Source organism: Galeopterus variegatus, unplaced genomic scaffold (genome assembly GCF_000696425.1).
Source record: "Galeopterus variegatus unplaced genomic scaffold, G_variegatus-3.0.2 Scaffold3224, whole genome shotgun sequence".
Lineage (NCBI taxonomy): Eukaryota > Metazoa > Chordata > Mammalia > Dermoptera > Cynocephalidae > Galeopterus > Galeopterus variegatus.
The window spans coordinates 156,888-176,214 of record NW_007729335.1 but is presented as its reverse complement, the minus strand read 5'-3'; the positions used below and the strand labels follow the sequence as shown (position 1 = coordinate 176,214).

The following is a 19,327-nucleotide window of genomic DNA, read 5'->3' as shown; positions in this document are numbered from 1 at the left end:
ATTCACCTACTAAAGGACTGACTCATGGATTAGACACAAAACAGCTACATATTATTTAGAAGATAAACCTAAAGTAATGACAAAATAGAATACAAAACAGAATTCAAGGCAATAAACATCAAATAAGTAGTTTCATACTGATAAAAGGTATAGTTTATCATGTAAAATAAACTGTAATATATCTAAAACATCTTCTAAATAACATATAAAGCAAAAATTGATTAAGATACAAACTTTACAGATAAGAGTAGGACACTAGCTAAATTCTCTCAGAAAATGACAGATAAGAATTAAAAGAAATAAAGGATACAAGGGAATAAAGCACACAATGAATAATCCTAATAATGTGTAAAAACTCCATATGCACCTAAAATACAAATATTTTAATCACACAGGAAAAAGTCACCATGATAAAAAAAAAAATACAACAGCCATGTATTAAGCCAAAAAGAGAATCTAAAAATATTCCCCAAAGCAGAAACCAATCGGGCATATTTATTAACTTCAGTGTACTAAAATTAGAATTAAAAATCATACAGCTAAAAGAAAATATCCACTTTGATTTTAAAAAAAGAAAAATCTGGGGAAAAAAAAAAAGAAAAGAAAAACCTTTCTAAATAATTTTTGAGTTAAACAAGGAAGCAAACAATAAAGATAAGCTTTAGCAATGAACAATGACTCAGAGTGAAATACCTAGGATGTCATCAGAGATTGTGGAAGAGGACAACATACAGAGTTAAATACACACGTTAGAAATCAAGACAATAAAAAAATACATTTTTGATTCAAGACATTAAAAAAGAAAACAAAAAAGGAAACTCAAAGATACTAGAATTAATAAAGATGAAAGAAAAAACTATTATACAGAAAATAAAAAGTATAGCTAATAAGTAAACTCAAAATCTGTTCAAAAAGAGTAATAAAATAGACAACTTCAAAGCTAAGTCTTAATGCTGAGGACCAGTATTCTATAAAACACTTACTTATAAAACTGAACCAAAGTTGTTTTAGCAACATCTAGCAATTTAATAAGATGACAGATTTTAATTTTTGTCCATGCTTATTTTGCTAAACATTTGTGAAAAATCATTGCTAGATTTTTGGCATGATAAACTAAGTACATTAACGGAGAGATAACAGCCCATTTGCTTTTTAAAAGCAATTCTATATTTCAATCACACAATTACACAAATGAATTGAAATAAATACAAATAACAAAAATGGAAGTTTTCCACGAACTCTACCCAATCCTACTTCACTAACATAAGGTAACTATCATTTATTAGATTGGTGAGCATCTTCCCAATTTTTTTTTTCCTTTTTATAACTTTTTAAAAAAGTTTTATTATGCAATATTTAAGATATAAGGAAAAAAAGAACATTACAATGAACACCTGTGTACCCATGACCCAACTTAGAAAATAAACATCAACAATACAGTTGAAACCCTATAGATATGCCTGCCCCTCAGATAACCTATCTTGCTCTTATGCATTCTTTGTAGTCTCCTACATGTGCATGTACCCCTAAACAATACATAATACTGATCTGTATGTTTTAAACTTTTATATAAATGCTTTATATTAAATGTACTCTTTACCAATTTTCTTTTTTCCTCTAAACATTATGCTTGTGAAATCCAGCCATGTTGATATACATGTTTCATTAATTTTCACCAATGTATATATAGGATTCAATATGAATTTTGAACAATTTATTCCCCAGCTGATGTACATTTGGCAATGCTGTTAAAAATAATCTTTGAGGGCCGGCCCCATGGCTCACTTGGGAGAGTGCGGCGCTGGGAGCGCTGAGGCCGCGGGTTTGGATCCTATATAGGGATGGCCGGTGCGCTCACTGGCTGAGCGCAGTGCGGATGAAACCAAGCCAAGGGTTGCAATCCCCTTACCAGTCACAAAAAAGAAAAAAAAAAATCTTTGAAAATCTCTTGTATACATGAGTGAGAGCTTCTTTAGGGTGCATACATAGAAGCAGAATTGCTGGGTCACAAGATATGTACACCTTTAACTGTACTAGATATTGCCAAATTGTCCTTGAAATAGTACAAGATTTCCTCATGTTCTATAGTCTTACCAACACTTGGTTTTGTCTGATTTTAGTTTTTCTAATGTAAAAACTATGAAACAGTATCTTATTGTGGTTTTAATTTGCCATTCCCTGTACTAATGAGGTTGAAGATCTTTTCATGCTCAGACATTTATGTTTCCTATTCTTTAAATTCCTGGCTTCATTTTCTGAGAAGAGTGTCTCCACTATTCAAAAATCTCCAGCTCAAATATTTTAATGAAAGACTTCAGTAAAGCCTGATTATCTGTAGTAGGCAGAAACCATTCATTAACCCTTTCTTTTCTGGAACATAATAGTCTAACATGAAAATCAGTGTCTTGGTGTACAAAATATTCAGTATAACGCCAGCACCCTTCAATGTTAAGCGTGCCTTTGTCACTAATCTTCTGTAACCTGTATTTCAAATGGTCAGAATGCAAGTGGAAGACTCATATCTATGAAGTTTGACATGTGCATGTAACATTAAGGTATATTTTTCCATGATTAAACTAAAAAATTAAAGAGCTGACTGCACCTTCAGATCAACAAGTCCTTAAAAATTAAAAATAAATTTCTTCATGACTGTCGAAACAGATATGATCCCAAGAGGATAAAACTGACACAAGCTGAAAAGCAGTAAAAACTTCCACCACAAACAGATAACTCTTGACAAGTGAGAGCGAGCACAAAAATGTGTTGGGAGTGAAGGGAGAGGGCAGTTGAAATTTCCAAGGCTACCGCTATTCCAGAATCTACCATATTGCAGGCACTCTGTATGTCAGTGTCCTATTCTGAACAATGAGATGAACAAGAACGACCACACAGGTTCCTGTGAAAAGTAAATGAGATAATATGGGAATGCTATACCTGTATCCGATTTAATTCTATCTCACAGATGGAGAAATGAAGAAGAGAGAGGTGAAGTACTTGTTCAAAGTCTCAGTTGACAAATGATTCCAATACCAAAATTCTTTACACTGTACTGTAATATTCATAGTACCTCTCCAATATGATTCTCAAGTGATTGTTAAAGGATAGTCACAGGAAGGAGATGGCTAGGGCCACTACCAGAAAAATTTAAGAAAACAGGAAAAGTAGTCAGGCTTTAAGAAAAACATTAAAATGAGCAGATGAGAGGTTATCTTAAATGATAACTTAGTCATTTTCCTTTGTGCTGACAAATATACTTTAGACATTCACCATCTAAAGGTTGAAATAAACGAATTGCCAACTTTAGGGATATATGGCATTCACAAAACCCAATTTATCAGTTAAGACCATTTAAAAGAAATTCTCTCAGAAATTATTTTTAGATAAACCACAACCCATTTGACTAAACACTAGATGGTAGAATTCAAATGGACAAATATTGGATATGTCACCTACCTACTGCAGGTGCATCATACTCATCACCAAGCAGAATTTCTGGAGCAGAATATGCAAGAGATCCACAGCTTGTAGTGAGCTTCTTCCCTGGTTGAAATTTGTTGCTGAAACCAAAGTCTGTCAACTTTACAAGACCTTGTTTTTCAAAGAAGACTACATTCTCAGGTTTTAAGTCTCTGTGAACCACATGGAGTTTATGGCAATAAGATATAGCATGAACTATCTGAGCAAAGTATTTCTTGGCCAAGTCTTCATTAAGACCCTCTTCATGTTTCATTATGTAGTCAAACATATCTCCTCCATCCCCAAGTTCTAGAATAAGATACAGTTTGGTCTGGGTGTCAATAACTTCATAAAGGCGTACAATGTTAGGATGCTGTACTAGTTTCATACATCTCACTTCCTGGAAAAGATGACCAGTGGCTAGAGTGTCCAGTTTTGTCTTGTCAATAACTTTTACTGCCACTTTTTCACCTGTAAAAACATGCCTGGCAAGTTTAACCACGGCAAAATGACCTCGACCCAAGGTTTTATCCAGGTCATATAATCCAGCAATCTTTCCATCATACCCTCGCTTGAATCCTGCCATGCTGGTCCAACAGAAGAAAAAATATTTAGACTGTTTGAAATGGATCTTCTCATACAAGAATATCTGGTGAAAATAAGGAATTCATTTTCAATGATGCCATGGACATCTACAAAATAAGAGGAGAAACAAAATTAAGTTTCTGTAACCTTTACTTTCATAGCATACTTTAAAATGTCTTCATTTTGTTTTTTTAAAGAGAAGCTTAAGTAAATAGAGATATAAAAGGCGTCAGAATCTTTTATAAGAATAAATATAGAAATATATTTAAAGTTCACATTATGAAAGGTTGAGAATTTAAATACCATATTAAATTTTGCAAACAAACAAAAAATTAGTTTGTTGGAAGCAACTTTTTGGTGATGTCAGAAATAAGAAAACTGGCAAGTTTGATAAGCTATGTTTAAAAACAAACATTTTCCAAATGTAATTTTCAGTTAGTATCTTAAAAAACAAGGTAAGAATTGACAAGAAAAAGAATAAATAGAAACCCAACAACTTCTTCCTGTTATCCCAAGACTAGCAATACTTCCTTTAAATGTAAAAAACGAAAAAAACCAAAAACCAAAAAACCCTTCAGTGAAGCTTTCTCTAACTCTCTCAAGCTAGAATTACCTTCTCCCCTCTGTATCTCCAAAGCACTTCAGGACACCTTTATCCCATGTAGTCTTATTCTGTAGATATTTGGGTACATTGTTTCTATCCTGAGATTGTAAAGTTCTTCAGGACCTTCTAAGGCTCTTGCGTTCTACCCTCCCCCAACACTTAGAACTGTGATTACGTATAGCAGCAGGTAACTAAAACTGTTTTACTGAATTTTGAAATGCACACAGTAGGTTCTTAATTTGCTAACTGACTAGTACTCACTCTTTGTACTTATCAGTTATGCCTATTTTTATTATAGTTTTCCAAGTTGCAAACATAACCTACACCATGATCTGCTTATATTTCAAGAATAAATGGTCATGCATTGTTATAGACGATTTAAGTCTTAAAGATCATTTGGTTTTAAAAACAAAATTTCATATCATCGTTCTTATAAATAACCCTGACTCAGAAAAACAAATAAATGTATAAGAGTATACAAATTAGGATGTCACTTTAAATCTCACGAGCTGAAATCCTACTTTTATTTTTTCTGACCAAAATTTAATAGAATTGATTTACAAAATCCAATGAGGAACAAAGCAACCTCCCAAGACTAGCTGTTTCCTATCAGTGCATATCCATCCCTTCAGTGAAGCCTTTTCTAATGCTCCGAGTATAGTTTTGTATTTTCAGTTATATATTATTAAGTGTAGCACTTATATTATTGAATCCACTTAGATAAAAATATTCTAACTAAAATTTACATACTATGAGGTAGTTTTTTTTTTTCTTTTTTTTTTAAAGCACTAGCATTAAATTCCTTTAAGCCAGCCAACAAAAATAAATAAATAAATTCCCTTAAATTTCATTTTTACTTAAAAGAACAAAAAACCAACATTTATTGAAAACCTACTATAGGTATTCATGCAAAATGAATCAAAGTGTATATTATTAAGTGTAGCACTTATATTATTGAATCCACTTAGATAAAAATATTCTAACTAAATTTTACATACTATGAGGTAGTTTTTTTTTTCTTTTTTTTTTAAAGCACTAGCATTAAATTCCTTTAAGCCAGCCAACAAAAATAAATAAATAAATTCCTTTAAATTTCATTTTTACTTAAAAGAACAAAAAACCAACATTTATTGAAAACCTACTATAGGTATTCATGCAAAATGAATCAAAGTGGATTGTGTCATTGGATCTTGACAATCCTAAGAGGTCAGCATTAATCACATTTTTATAGCAAAGGAAACAGACTCTGCTCTAGGTATAAGTGACATACATAGCTGAAGCTAGGATTCAAACCTAATTCATATTTCAAAGCCCACACTCTGCATAAACATTTGACCACTCTAATCAATGCTACATTTAGGATAATAATACCTTAAGAGTTAAAATATCAATTGTAAAAGAGGCAGAAGTCATTCTAACATTCCTATCACTTCAGAAATTATCTGAATCATATATGTGGGGTCCCCTCAAAAATTTTATATTTTAGGAGCTTAAAAAGTCAATGTTAATATATTTACTAATTTTTTTTTATATTTTAGTAATTACTGCAACAACAAGGAGAACTACTATCCACTGAATAGGTAGTACATGCCAGTCACATACCATATACTTTACATGATCCTCATTCAATCTTATAATTGCCCTCAGAGATAGAAAGTATTAGTCTCATTTCGATGCACAGAAATATTAAGTAACTTGGCACAGGCTATATGGCCAATGTGTAAAAGAGCTGAGATTCAAACCCAGGTCTGTCTGACACCCAGGTATGTGACTTTAAACACTATGCTACACTGTTTCTGCAAAATGACTTGAGATCCAAAACTAAATTATTAATCTTGATTCGATTAAGATTTCTTACTAAGAAACCAGTATGACGTACAGGTGTTGAAAAAAAGCAAATTTCTTTTGTAATGTGTATTATGCCTAACATCTTAAATTTCCTACTTACTTTATCATCCTATGTTCTATATCATTATTAAAATTATTAGCTCAAATAATTTTAATGATAGGATTAACAGGGAAATCCAAATGGAAAAACCCTGATTTATTTGGATAGAAGTTTCCCAAATTTAATTTAATTTTCAGAATAAGTTTCAAAATTTATTTCAAAAACAAAAACTGTAGGCTAACTCCATAGGCAGAACGCTACCTTTAAATCTTTAACTTCGATTAATTATAAGAGCGGTAATTATTCTCAAAATTCTGCCCAAATTTGCTTATGTTTCTATTGCAAAAGCTTTCAAATGCAACTTTAGCTTTCAGAACAGACTACTTCAGGCTGTCCCCAAGTTATATAATTTTTGTTCTTTCCATCATTTTAGTTTAGATGTGTTCCTGGAAAGTGGCATATAAATCAGACTTTATAAATGAAACTGAGATTTTTAAAAAATTAAAATGGTTTTATTATAAAAATAATAAACCAGCAAAAAGTCTCCTTTCAAGGTCTCAGACATCCAGAGATAATCACTATTAACACCTTGACATTTGTCTTCCCAGACCTGTGCCAGCAAAAAAGGCACACTGAAATAATTTTTAATCTACTAGCAAGCTCATGGGAAAGAATCTAATAGATCTCTCACAATGACAATGCAGTGAAACAATTAATCACTCTATCAAAGAATTTACTTTTTGTATGAGTATCCCATTTCCAGAGTCTATGAAACTACAATTAAATTGTATACCTAAGAACATGACATTATGATTATCTAAAGGTTGGGAGGAAAAATATCCTTGTTAGTGAACATTTTTTAAAATACTAGCCCACAGTCTAATCCTCTGATCAAGTGCATTTTAGTTGGAATAGGAAATTTAAATTTTTTGATCTTTGAGGATCTTGCAGTGCCCGAAAGTCACTATGAACATCAACACTGAATGTTAAGATGTAGCTTATGTAAAATAAAGGTGAATTTGTACCAGTTCCAAGACATACCCTGCAAACTGCATACTGAATAATCCTTGTTATCACTGTGTTTTGTTAGTTGCTTCTTTCTCCTAAAAGAAAATACAGAAAAAGATTTTAGTTTAGTTCTATTTGCTTTAACTTTACCTAAAGTCAAAATATATACCGTAAGGCTGGATCTAGACAAAGGTATTAAAAGTGGCAAAATTTGTCTTTAGTGACCCAGTCTCCTCCTATCTTTCTGCCCTCTGTGAATTACAACTCCTTTAAGGAACCTTTAATAAACAGGAATTTCAGAGTGAACAGGTAAACAGAAATTTTTCCAAGTGGACAAGCCAGAAAGATTCTTCCAGTGGAAGGAAGAAACAATAATAATGAACAACAGTGCATTTGTCATTTTCTAAATGCTTCCTGGGTAACAGGCCCTGAACCCACGTTTTGCTGAATCCTCACCATGAGCCTGCAAGGTAGGTACAATGAGGCTCAACTTGCCTGGTAGGCAGCAGTCTCTGGCTCCAATCCTACTCAGCCTGGCTTCCGAAACCTACCCCACTTCCAGGAGCCCCTACTGACTCATCAAACACCCACTACCACAGCCAAATAGGGTAGAGTAATCTTTACAACATACTGTCCTCCAGCGGGAAAGCAGAAATCAATTATGATGCCAGCATCAGGGAACACACAAAACACCTTCACATCAGAGACTGCCATTTGACAGTAAAAAAGAAACTATCACTATGAGCAAAGAGAACATAAGCAGATCACTAACATCCAACTTTGTGGCACAGTGAGGAAATACTGACTGAGGTAGCCTTGCAGGCCTTTCCACAACACTGAAATTTCACACAAATAACTGCAAGGCCTAAACATTCATCCTAGGCCAAGGCAAGTTATACTATACACTAAAGATGAGTAGTGTCACATGTACTTGGGAGGGAGAAAAGAAGTACAAGGGGGTTTGGGAAAGTAGACTGGAAATGTGAAAGGAGGAGGAAAGGTGGGTGACCTCTGGATGTGAAAACAAATCTCCTGCTGGGGATGAGGAGATGAGGGGAGACAGACAGTTCTGAGGCACAAACAGGGCCAGCAAAGCCATAGGCACAAGTCCACATCTAGCGACAGGTGAACACTAAGATGCCTGCATGCCTGGTCCTTCAGTTCCAAGTGCAATATGCTAGCTCCTCCCATTATCCTTGCCTGCCTCTCTTTACAACATCCCGTTTCATCCACAGTCTCCGTGGCAAGGCAGTCTGGGTAGTCCATAGAGCACTGGTTCTGAAGATCAGCAACTGGATATGAGTCCCAGCTCATGAATCACTAGCCACAACACCTCAGCAAGTTACCTGACCTCTCGGTATGGCCCATTTCCTCATCAGAAAATGATTACTCAGTAATGAGAATACAATCTCACAGGCTGTGGTATTAAATGAGTTAATGTAGGTAAAGTGTTTAGAACAATGCCTAGCACAGAGGATGCATTCAGTAAACACTAGCTACCACCACCATCATTGTTATAACAATGGCGTTATTACCTCCCAAGTAGAAATCCTTTTACTTTACCGTATTTCAAGAGAATGAATTCACTGAACTATTATCCTTCTTTTGCTTCATAAAAATTCTGCTGCTCAGTATCCTAAAATACATTAAATTGAAAATGAGTGCTGTAAGATTGTAATATAAAGGAAATAATGTCCCTTGCTGGGCATTTCAAAGTCTGATGATTTTTCAATGAAATATCTCACAAAATCTAAGTATCTGCTTTTAAAATGATATTAAGATAGCTTTCTATCAAATCTACCCTTTCAAAAATGGCTAAATGTTCCTTTCTATTTTTTCCCAAAGTAATATATTTTTGTAGAAAATTTGGAAAATAGAATAGGATGTAGAAAGAATAAAAAGGTGTTCACAGTCCTAGAACTGAAAATCAGTACTATTAATATTTTCGTGGCCAACCTGCAAATATTTATGTATAGCTTCTTCATTATCTCATTTTACAAAGGTAGGACGATTCTACATATAACTTTATATCCTGTATCCTGCTTTTTTCACTTGACATATCACTTTCCTTTGTTTTAGTATTTTTGTTTCAATTATAAAAGAGATATCTGTTTAGGGGTAAAAATACAATTAGAACATATAGATTGGAAAAAAGAGAGGAGAATTTTAAAAACCATCATCCATTATCCCACCCTCTATGATAACACCTGTTACCATTTTGGTATGCAGCCTTCCAAGTTATTTTCTATGTCCAGATATAAATTTTTTTTAATAAAATGGGATAATACACAGGGCAGAGGGGGGGATGTCAGGGGGAGAGAGGTTTATAACTACTTTAAAAATATTTCTCTCCAAAAAATAAATTTGACAAGTTAATACAAGTTCATTTTAGAAAATTTGGGAAATGAAGAAAAGCACAACAAAGAAAATAAAAATCACCTACAATCTCATCTAGGATGATTTATCAGGTCTAAGTATACATCCTTTACACTTATGTGTCATTACAAAGCTAAGATAATGTACGTAAAGTAAAATACTACTTTTTCCTTTACTTTATACGAATATTTTCCCATGCACTAAGCTTTTCAAAATCAGTATTTTTAACGACTACATAGCTAAGATGACATCTTTTTAAATAGCAAACACCACTAAAATAGGCCATTCTAAAGCAGCCTTCTTATTTAGCACATGCTCACACATGCATATAAGATTGGCTGAATATTACAAAGTGGTTATCATGTGGTATCAGTCTGCAGCCACTGGATGAAATCAAGATGAGAACTACAAATTAAAAGGTTAAAGTCAATTATTTATTGGAAATGTCCTAACAGCAAAATTGTACCTCCAAATCTCTAAGAAAGCATTTTCCAAGGCAAGGTAACTGCCTATGAATGTATGGTCTAAGTTTTCTTCCAAGTAGTCAATTTTAATGGACTTGGGGCCATTGCAGGGACTAGAAATGTCACACTGAGAAGCCTGTTCCAGTCTTTCAAGGCAGTGATTGGGTTGCCAATGCAGATCAATCCTTGAAGTGCTGCTGGTTTAAGTAATCTTTATTTTCCTCTAAGTAAAACAAGCTATAGTCCAGGATTGATCAAGGAATTTGAATATATTAAGTAGTCAGGCAAATCATTAACTGATATAGAGTAATACTTAGTATTTCTAAAAAGAAAGGGGTTAATATGCAAGCCATGAAACTTGAACCAGCAATGTTCAAATTCCTAAACAGAATCTGTCTCTTGTGGTAAAAAAACAAAATCTGTCTCTTGTGATAAAAAAAATGCTAAGTGTGTCACCATACTAAAAATTAGTATGGTGACAACCCTGGCATAAAGTGATTACATAATAAATAATATCCTAAACAAAAACTGGTGTGTAAAATTTACTACAAAATAAATAAAGCCAACTCACAATTAATTACACACCATTGCCAGGAAAACAGAATATAATTAGAAGTTATGGATAATTTAAAAACTTAATCTGAATCTACTCTCTTCCAAAGGTTTTATTAACATTGTCAAAACTCATTTTAACTCCCTATCATCTTTTTTTTCCTGTTGATATTGTCATGAAAATGGTCATTAAAAAAAGGTCAAAAAAAGAATGTTGGAACAGAAAAAAATAAACTGTAAACCAAAATATGGGCACCCAACATTTTATTGACTTAAAAGACAGGATCATTGGGGATTCTCTTACACTGGTAAGACTGAAAGTTACCTTTCTGAAAAGCAATTTGGTAATATGTGCATCAAGAGCCTTACAATAATTAATATTCCTGATTTAATAACTTTACTACTAGATTTATGTCTTAAAGAAATACAGATGTAGACAAATATTTATATTCAACAAAGTTCAGTGATATTTATTAAAAAAAAATCAGAAATTATCTAAAGGTCTACAATAAGGAAATGGTTAAGTAAATCACAGTATACCCAACATTAACACTATCAGGCTGGACTTTGGAGCTATTTAATCTCATGGGGAAATTCTCACAACATAATGTGTAAAGTAAAAAAAATTCGCATACCAAATTTCATAGCATATTATCCCAATTTTTCAAAAAGCATATAACTGGTGTGAATGTACAGACAGGTTTAGAATCCCTAAACCAAAAATCTGAAATCTAAAATGCTCCAAAATCCAAAACTTTTTGAGTGCAGACATGATGACACTCAAAGGAGCACTTTGGATTTCGGATTTTTGGATTAGGGATGCTCAATTGGTGTTAAGTGTATCTGCAAATATTCCAAAATCCAGAAAAATCAGAAGCCTGAAACATTTCTGGTCCCAAGCATTTCAGATAAGGGATACTCAATCTGTATTTTAAAAACCCAAAATGTTAAATTAATACGATTACAGAATTTTTTTTCCTCTTTATGGTTTTCAGTCCTCCTAAAATTTTTGACATAGTGCTGCTTTTATAATCCAGGAAAGGTGAAGGTTATTAAAATTTGGACTTTTTGTACATAATTATTCATTCAATTTACTTTTCCATTAAGAGACCTATGAAATAAGCCGATTTCCCTGAAAATATATGATCTAACATACTGTCTAATGCCTACAAGACAGATGACACTCAAAGGAGCACTTTGGATTTCGGATTTTTGGATTAGGGATGCTCAATTGGTGAAATATTCAATGAAATATTTTGCTTCCCCTGAAGGGGGACGTATGCAATTCTTTCAGGTTAAGGAACAGGAGCACTGAGTTATTTTCATAAACAAATAATTCGAGCCCTAAGTATACAGGACACAGCACAATCCCTGTCCTTTAGAATCTTACAAATAAGTAAACAGGATCTACATATAAAAAGATAAATAATTATACAAGTTAGACTAGGTAAAGTATGTCAAAAGAAGAGTAGAAGACATTAAAGAAGGGCAGGCTCTCCAAGGACAGGGGCAGCCGACAGATCTTCAACAGGTAGTGGAATGCCATTCCTAAAAGTAGGGTAAACAGAGGCAGCAAAGTAAGAGTGCATAAGAAGAAGGATGATCTGAAGAATCCCTAATGGCTCACCATTTAAGTGACTGTGATGAAAACTAACCCTGTTCAAACCAATGGAAACTTACCATACTAAATAATTCACCACATTATCTATTGTTGAATAAGTTGAAGTGTCATTAAAGAGTTAAAAATGCACAGGAAAAGCTTCTTGTCAACGAGTTGATATAAGGCTTCAACAGAAGAGGAAAATCCCTTAGGTATTAACATGACAGCACATAGAAATAGGTCATCAGAGAATTTAAATCAATTTTAAAAGTTCATCGTTCACTTCAAAGGTCCGTAAGACACCAAGTTTTGTCAAACACAAATTTTTGACTTATTAGATCTCTCTCATTATCACCCATATACACACTACTATCCTAAAAATCCACTACTAACCTAAACAGGTGTAGAAAGAAATGAGTTTTATAACAAACCACAGTTGACTTTTCTTTCATTCTCATTTCAAATTTTAAAAATGTCTTTTACTGCCACAATTGCACATTAGAATTCCAGTTTTGTTTGAATGTAGGTCTCAAGAAGAGGAAACGATTTAACCACTGGGAATCTATGTATTTACTGGGCTTTTTACATTTGTTATATCATTTATTTCTTCACAATCAGTGACATAAATGAGGTATCATACCCATTTCACAAATGAGAAAGCAAAGCCAAAGAGACTCTGTCCTGGTCCTATACAAGGTTAAGAGTTGCCTGGGTTGAACTCCAAGTCCCACTGACCCCAGGACCTTGCATTTTTTCCTGTAGCAATACAATGCCTCCCTTTACCTAGGCCTTTCTAATTCCCAGGGAAACAAAAGCACTAAACTAAATCTAGGTTGACATTTCTGGTGTTTCTCCAATTCTGATATGCCATACGAGTTACCTGCCACAGCAATCAATTTAATGAAGGAAATTCCCTGCACCAAAGACCCATCTAACAAACATTATAAACAAACTCACCTAACAAATATTATTAACAAATAATTTCGTTAAAAACTTTTTGAAATGTTTAAAATCTGCTTTTTAAGTTAAAGAAGGAAGTTACGGGCAAATAACCATTCAAAAGGCAGATGGAGGTAATTATTTGTCACCTAAAAATGAAATGGCAGCTTGAAAAGAACTTTACACAATTGTTTGTATACAATTTTGTGATGGCAAGATTCCTCCCCAGCCAACACCAGGTAAGTAATTCGGGTAAAATTTAGGCACATTCTATTTTCTCTTTAAAAACTTTATCCTTTCCCAAACTGCAATTTTAATGCACTTTGCAAATTACATTCTTTCTATTTCTTTCTGAAAAAGCATTCACAAGAGGATTAGCAAATACTCATAAAATAGAGCAAAGGACAAAGTCATGCCCTGAAACTGAAGACTGAATATTCTCGTTCCAAATGTCTTTAGCACCATTCATAATATTTTATGCCAATAAAGAGAGAACTATATGTGGAAAAACTGAATTAAGAGATAATACAAATCCTTCCATGAACTTTTTGAAGACCCCTCGTATTTGTTAGTATAGTATCCTAAATCTAAAATGGACTTTATCAAGATAAGTCATACTGTAAGAGTAAAACTTACATTAAAATATCTCTCTAGTATAGAGGAACCAACATAGCAGAATATTAAATCAAGTTTGACGTGTTATTCAAATATTTCCCCTAGTTAAGTAAAAGTCAATATAATGAACTAAGAGGTGTGCATGTACATATGGGAGAAGGAAACATCAGAGAAGGAGCTAGCATAGCAATCCTCAGATTCAACATTTCAAAGAACCACATGGACAACTTTTCTTATTATCTTCACCACAGAGGTGTGCTTTAGGAACGACCAAAATTCATTTATTCAGCAAATATGCAGAGCAGCACAATAGCACAGTGGAAAGAGTGCCATAGGATATAGAGCCCAACAAGTTACTCAACTTCTATGAACAAGCACATCTTTATCTATAAAACAAAGATAATCACCACTCTGGACAGTTACTGTGAAAGCTAAATGGGATAATATATGTGAATATTAACAAGTTGTGAGTACGATCAAAACACACAGAGATTATATTCCCCAACTTTTCATAACTGGCCACCCTCCCAGGAGGTTCCAATATTTGAGAGGAGTTGTATACTTAGTTCCCCATCTTATTTTGTTATAGGAACCTTCGTCCCCAACTGGCCCAACAAACTGGCCCCTAGACATCTCTATGGGATATACTAGGAAGGTCCCTGCCCCAAGTTATTTACAATCTCTAACAGGAACAGACATGCAAAAAGAGGTGTTCTTTCCCCTAAATGTGCCTTAGGGAGTTCATAAAAGGCCCCCCAGAGAAATTAATTCTGTGTGTGCTTGAACAAAGAATTGAAATTGGTGATGGTAAGAAAGAGACCTGAAAGAGCATAGTATGTTTGGGACAATAATGTATGCAGAGCATAGGAGACAAGGTCAGACATGTAGGGAAGGGCCAGATACCTAAATAGCCTTGGATTCTGTGCAAATAACCAGAATATAAGGTACATAATTTATGTAATCAGTTTATATTATAAATTATAGCCTACTCATCAACTGCACATATAGGATGAATAATGGCTATCCTTACCTATAATCCCCTCATCATAATCCTAAATTTGCTAGCTTCTATTAATAATTGCTATTTTTATAATATTTAACCTAAACACAAATTTCACCACACTATCACTATCACCTCCCTTGTACACATCAGCTCCCTGTACCCAGTCACAGTGTCATGTTCTTTGCCATTACGGCCCTCATCACAATTGTGAGGTCATGTAATTACTTGTGTGATTACATAGTTGTGTCCCCCACTGGACTAAATGATAAGTTCTGCCCATGTAAGGCCCATGTCTGTTTTACTCAAGCTCTATATCTGCCAAGTACAGCATCTACCCAAAATATAAGAGGATACTTCAAAAAGTTCATGGAAAGATTTGTATTATCTTTTTTTTTCATGAACTTTTTTGAAGTAGCCTTGTACAGACACATTTTAATAAATGAACAAATGAAGGCAGGCCTAAAAAGCCAAAGAATCCTGAGCAGAAGAACAGCAATCAGAGATGACAGTTTAACAAATCACTCTGGCAGCAAAGTAAAGATCAGACTGGATGGGCAAGACTAGAGCTGGAGGAAAGGTAAGGAGACTACTGAAAATGTCTGCAGATAAGTGCTTACTTAAAAAGTTAAAAATGAGGGCAGCCAGTATCTAGGCAGTGATGATGAGGATGTAGGAGGAGAAACATTTCAAAAGTAGAATCCAAAAACTCAATACACAGGCGGTTAAGGCAAAAAGGGAAATCTAGAATGACTTTAGTGGAGAGTGGTAGCTGGTGGTTCCATTCTCAGACTGGAAATACATGACAGAAGCAAACATTTCCTGAGCATCAATGACATGCTAGCACGGAGTGGAAGACATGCTTCTAGTTCTAAAATTATATAATTGAAAAACAATTTAAATCCAACCCAGCTGTATTAAAATGGATATGACTTCTATTAATAGGCAGATAAAGTCAACAAACTAAACATTAGATTTTTAAAGTTTTTTCACCAAGATACTTCTTGGGTATACAAGAAGTGTTCTCTGACTTGAAGGAGCTCAGTCTTTTGGGTTTAAGAAAGATAACTGCATGCCCACAACTGAGAAACCGAGGCTCAGTGCGGGTGTGATTTAACCACAGTTACACTGTATAATCCATACTCCTGGACCATTAGTTTCAAAGGTTTCTTGACCATTATTTAACCTTCATCAAATAGCCCAGGCAAATATGTAGTTGAAGGGGTATGTGTTTACATGTAGAGACCCAGTCTTGCTGTGAGCCTGGAGACACTCCAGAACTTAAACGTTAACACTACATGGACAGATGATGTCCTTTGATTTTGAAGTAAATGCTGAGTAGCCACACAGCAGCAGACTGGGGGGCACAACACAAGTAACAAAAGGGAAAGAAGTCTGATTTGTCATGGAAGAGCCTACCTGAGTAGAGGCCAAATGTTGGACGTGCCAAAGCAGGCTCTCAGGAGGCTCTGAAAGTGACAGCAGAGAAATAAATGTTCAGGGAGGGCAAAACAGGAATCCTCTTTAAACAGGTTCCTCCCCTAACACTGGCAAGAAAAGGTTTCCCCTGGGATATTGGGCCACAACCCAAAGCAGATGTGCAGAAAAGCAGATGAGGAAATGATCCTCATCTGTGTGAATAATGTGGCTCCGGATCATCCAGAGCAGACAACACACTTCCAATGCTCTCTTGTAAGGCCAGCAAGCCCAAGGGATTTTTATACCAGCTCTTCCCAAACTAAAACAAAATACCAAAATCCTTCCTCCTCCATCCCCCAAACCTACTGCAGAACAGCTGCCTTGTCCCTACCTCCTCAAATCCCTTTTACCCATTTGGAAAGAAGTTCTGCTTCCATTTGGCCTTGTCTTCTCATCCTCCCTGAACCCTTCCCTTTGCAGAACAGCTGCCTTGTCCCTACCTCCTCAAATCCCTTTTACCCATTTGGAAAGAAGTTCTCCTTCCATTTGGCCTTGTCTTCTCATCCTCCCTGAACCCTTCCCTTTTCTGACTGGAAGCTCCACCTACCCTTTAAGACCAGTTCAACCATCACCTCCTCTGTGAAGCATTCCCAAGTCAGGTTGTCCACTGCCCCCGTCTCTGTGCTTCTGCAGGGTTTTCCCTATGCCTCACCACAGCATTCGTCTGTTCATATTGTCACTCTTTACCCCAGTGTTCCCCAATAGGTTTTTATTCATTTTTCTACTGCTACCCTCTACTAAAGGACCTCAAAAACGGGCACACAAAGGTTTCATGAATAAATGATCAAATGTTAAGTATCTTCGAAGCTGCTAGAATCCAATCAACTTTCCCATTTAAGTTGCTCTAAGAATTTACCTGCACATATATGCTCACTGGGAAGCAAATAAATCGTGAATAAGTGTTCTTACAAAAGCATTTGGACTAAAACCTTTCTTCTGGTTGTTAAGCAAACAGCTGGGATGCAATTAAAATAAGTCTTTAGAGTTTTTCACCTATGTTTTTAATTTCCAAAATTCTGACCAGGTGGAAAGTTCATTCGTACCCTTTTCTTCCTGGGCAGCAGAAAGAGCTCTTAACCTCAGACAAGTTGCTACTGGGAAAAAAAATCATGTCTTATTTATACCAGTGCTTAGAACCATGGCTGCTCAGTATCTCCAAAAAATAAACAACTTTTTTTCTATTTAGTTTCACTTTCTATACGAGGGAAAGCACCCACAGTGAAGTTTAGGTGACCAGTAAAAATATCATGAATGCCCTTCAATTTTAATAATGACATTTAAAAGCCTTTCTTTAAGGATTACATGATTCAATCTGAACCACAAAGGCCCAATCTATATTTCTGGTCTAGAAAAACAAAAACTAGTATAACTTCTGGGTTCTAGAACATTTTAAACTAATGGATCTTGCCGCAATAATACAGAAAAACTTACTCAGAATCATAAAAAATGAATAGGGCCAGAGTAATTTTTGTGCACAAAACGAAACAACAAAAACTGATCATGCAAATTTAAAAAATGGAAAGGTGGTACTCAAAGTTTCCTGCCAGGAAAGCCTTCAAGATGGCAGTACTAAGAAAAGTTAGCACCGTGCACTTGATTTTCTACACTGCTTCAATATGTGACCTTTGGAATGTCCTGTAATTTCTCTCATGTCTAGTTCTGTAAAATGGGAATATCACTGGTTTTCCTCACAATTACCCACATAGTTGGATAAAAGAATCAACATGTATACGGTATTCTTTAAAAACAGAAACGTGTCTAATCAGTATGCTTTAATCACTTGTACAGTACATTCCTCTTCAGGAATTCAATTACAAGAGAAATATTTAAGCAGACGTTGAAGACAAGCTTCCTTAAGCGAATGATTTTATAAATCTGGAAAGCAATGTAACAAGATTATAAATTAACAAACTGATTACATAAGCCTTGAAAACCCAGGCTTTAAAGTACACTGATATACATTCCGCTAAGTTAAAGACTGATTTGGGACACAGCACCCCAACTCCATACAAGGAATCCAAACTGAGGCATTTGATGTTTGACAGGAATTTGGTGAAGAATCAACAGGACGTCCAACACTTGCAGGTCCATCACTTGCAAGCCATGCTTCACCTGAGAACCTGATAAAATGTTTATTTAATACATTAAGTCAGCTTTACCACCGCTCCTAAGACTTTGAAAATGAACTCAACTAAAATGGAAGAGAAAAAAAAGTAACTTGACAGTTTGAAAGGTCCTATATCCTTAGCCTCTACGGACTTAAGAACCCCACTGCTAAACTCTCCCCCAATACTGGACTTGAACGAACTCCTGATGAAGGTACTGGATTGCATCTGATCCAACTGTTAGCAACCAGCTCCAGGACCCCCAGGATAAAAAGCTGCCACTTTCGTGGATCCCAAGTAAAAGGCAGGAAGGTTTTTGCAAAATGGTCCGGAAAGAAATCAACAGGCGATGACTACGGAAAAGAACGTAGGCTTCCCAATCCTTAAAATTCTAGCTCTCCCTCGGGAATGCCACGGCTCCCCCTTCCTTACCCCGCTGTCCTTTTTCTGCAGACAATATTCCCACTCTATTGTAAAGCTGCAGTTTGACCGACGAGCCACCTTGCTGCGGCCAGATTTCTAGATTTGTTTGAAAAAGGAAAAATTCAGAAAAGAGTACACACCCTACAGAGAGACCTGGCCCCGCACTCGGCCCGCTCCGGGGCGGGGCGCGGGATGCGGACGCCTCCCGAGGTGCCGCAATCCCGCCGCGGCCG

General features: G+C 35.2%; 1 protein-coding gene across 2 annotated transcripts in view; it reads right to left on the bottom strand.

The window, feature by feature from the left end:
* SNRK (SNF related kinase) overlaps window positions 1-16,616 on the bottom strand; it is a 53,371-nt gene extending 36,755 nt beyond the window's left edge. For both annotated transcript variants that reach the window (XR_551361.1, XM_008584323.1), the window contains exons 1-3: window positions 16,507-16,616; window positions 7,575-7,636; window positions 3,454-4,148 (exon numbers count right to left, since the gene is read on the bottom strand). Coding sequence is in view for 1 of the 2 variants with exons in the window: in XM_008584323.1 (XP_008582545.1) it covers window positions 3,454-4,042 (589 nt within the window). In the remaining variant the exon portion in view is untranslated. The remainder of the gene's footprint in view (window positions 1-3,453; window positions 4,149-7,574; window positions 7,637-16,506) is intronic.
* Window positions 16,617-19,327: the final 2,711 nt, after the last annotated feature.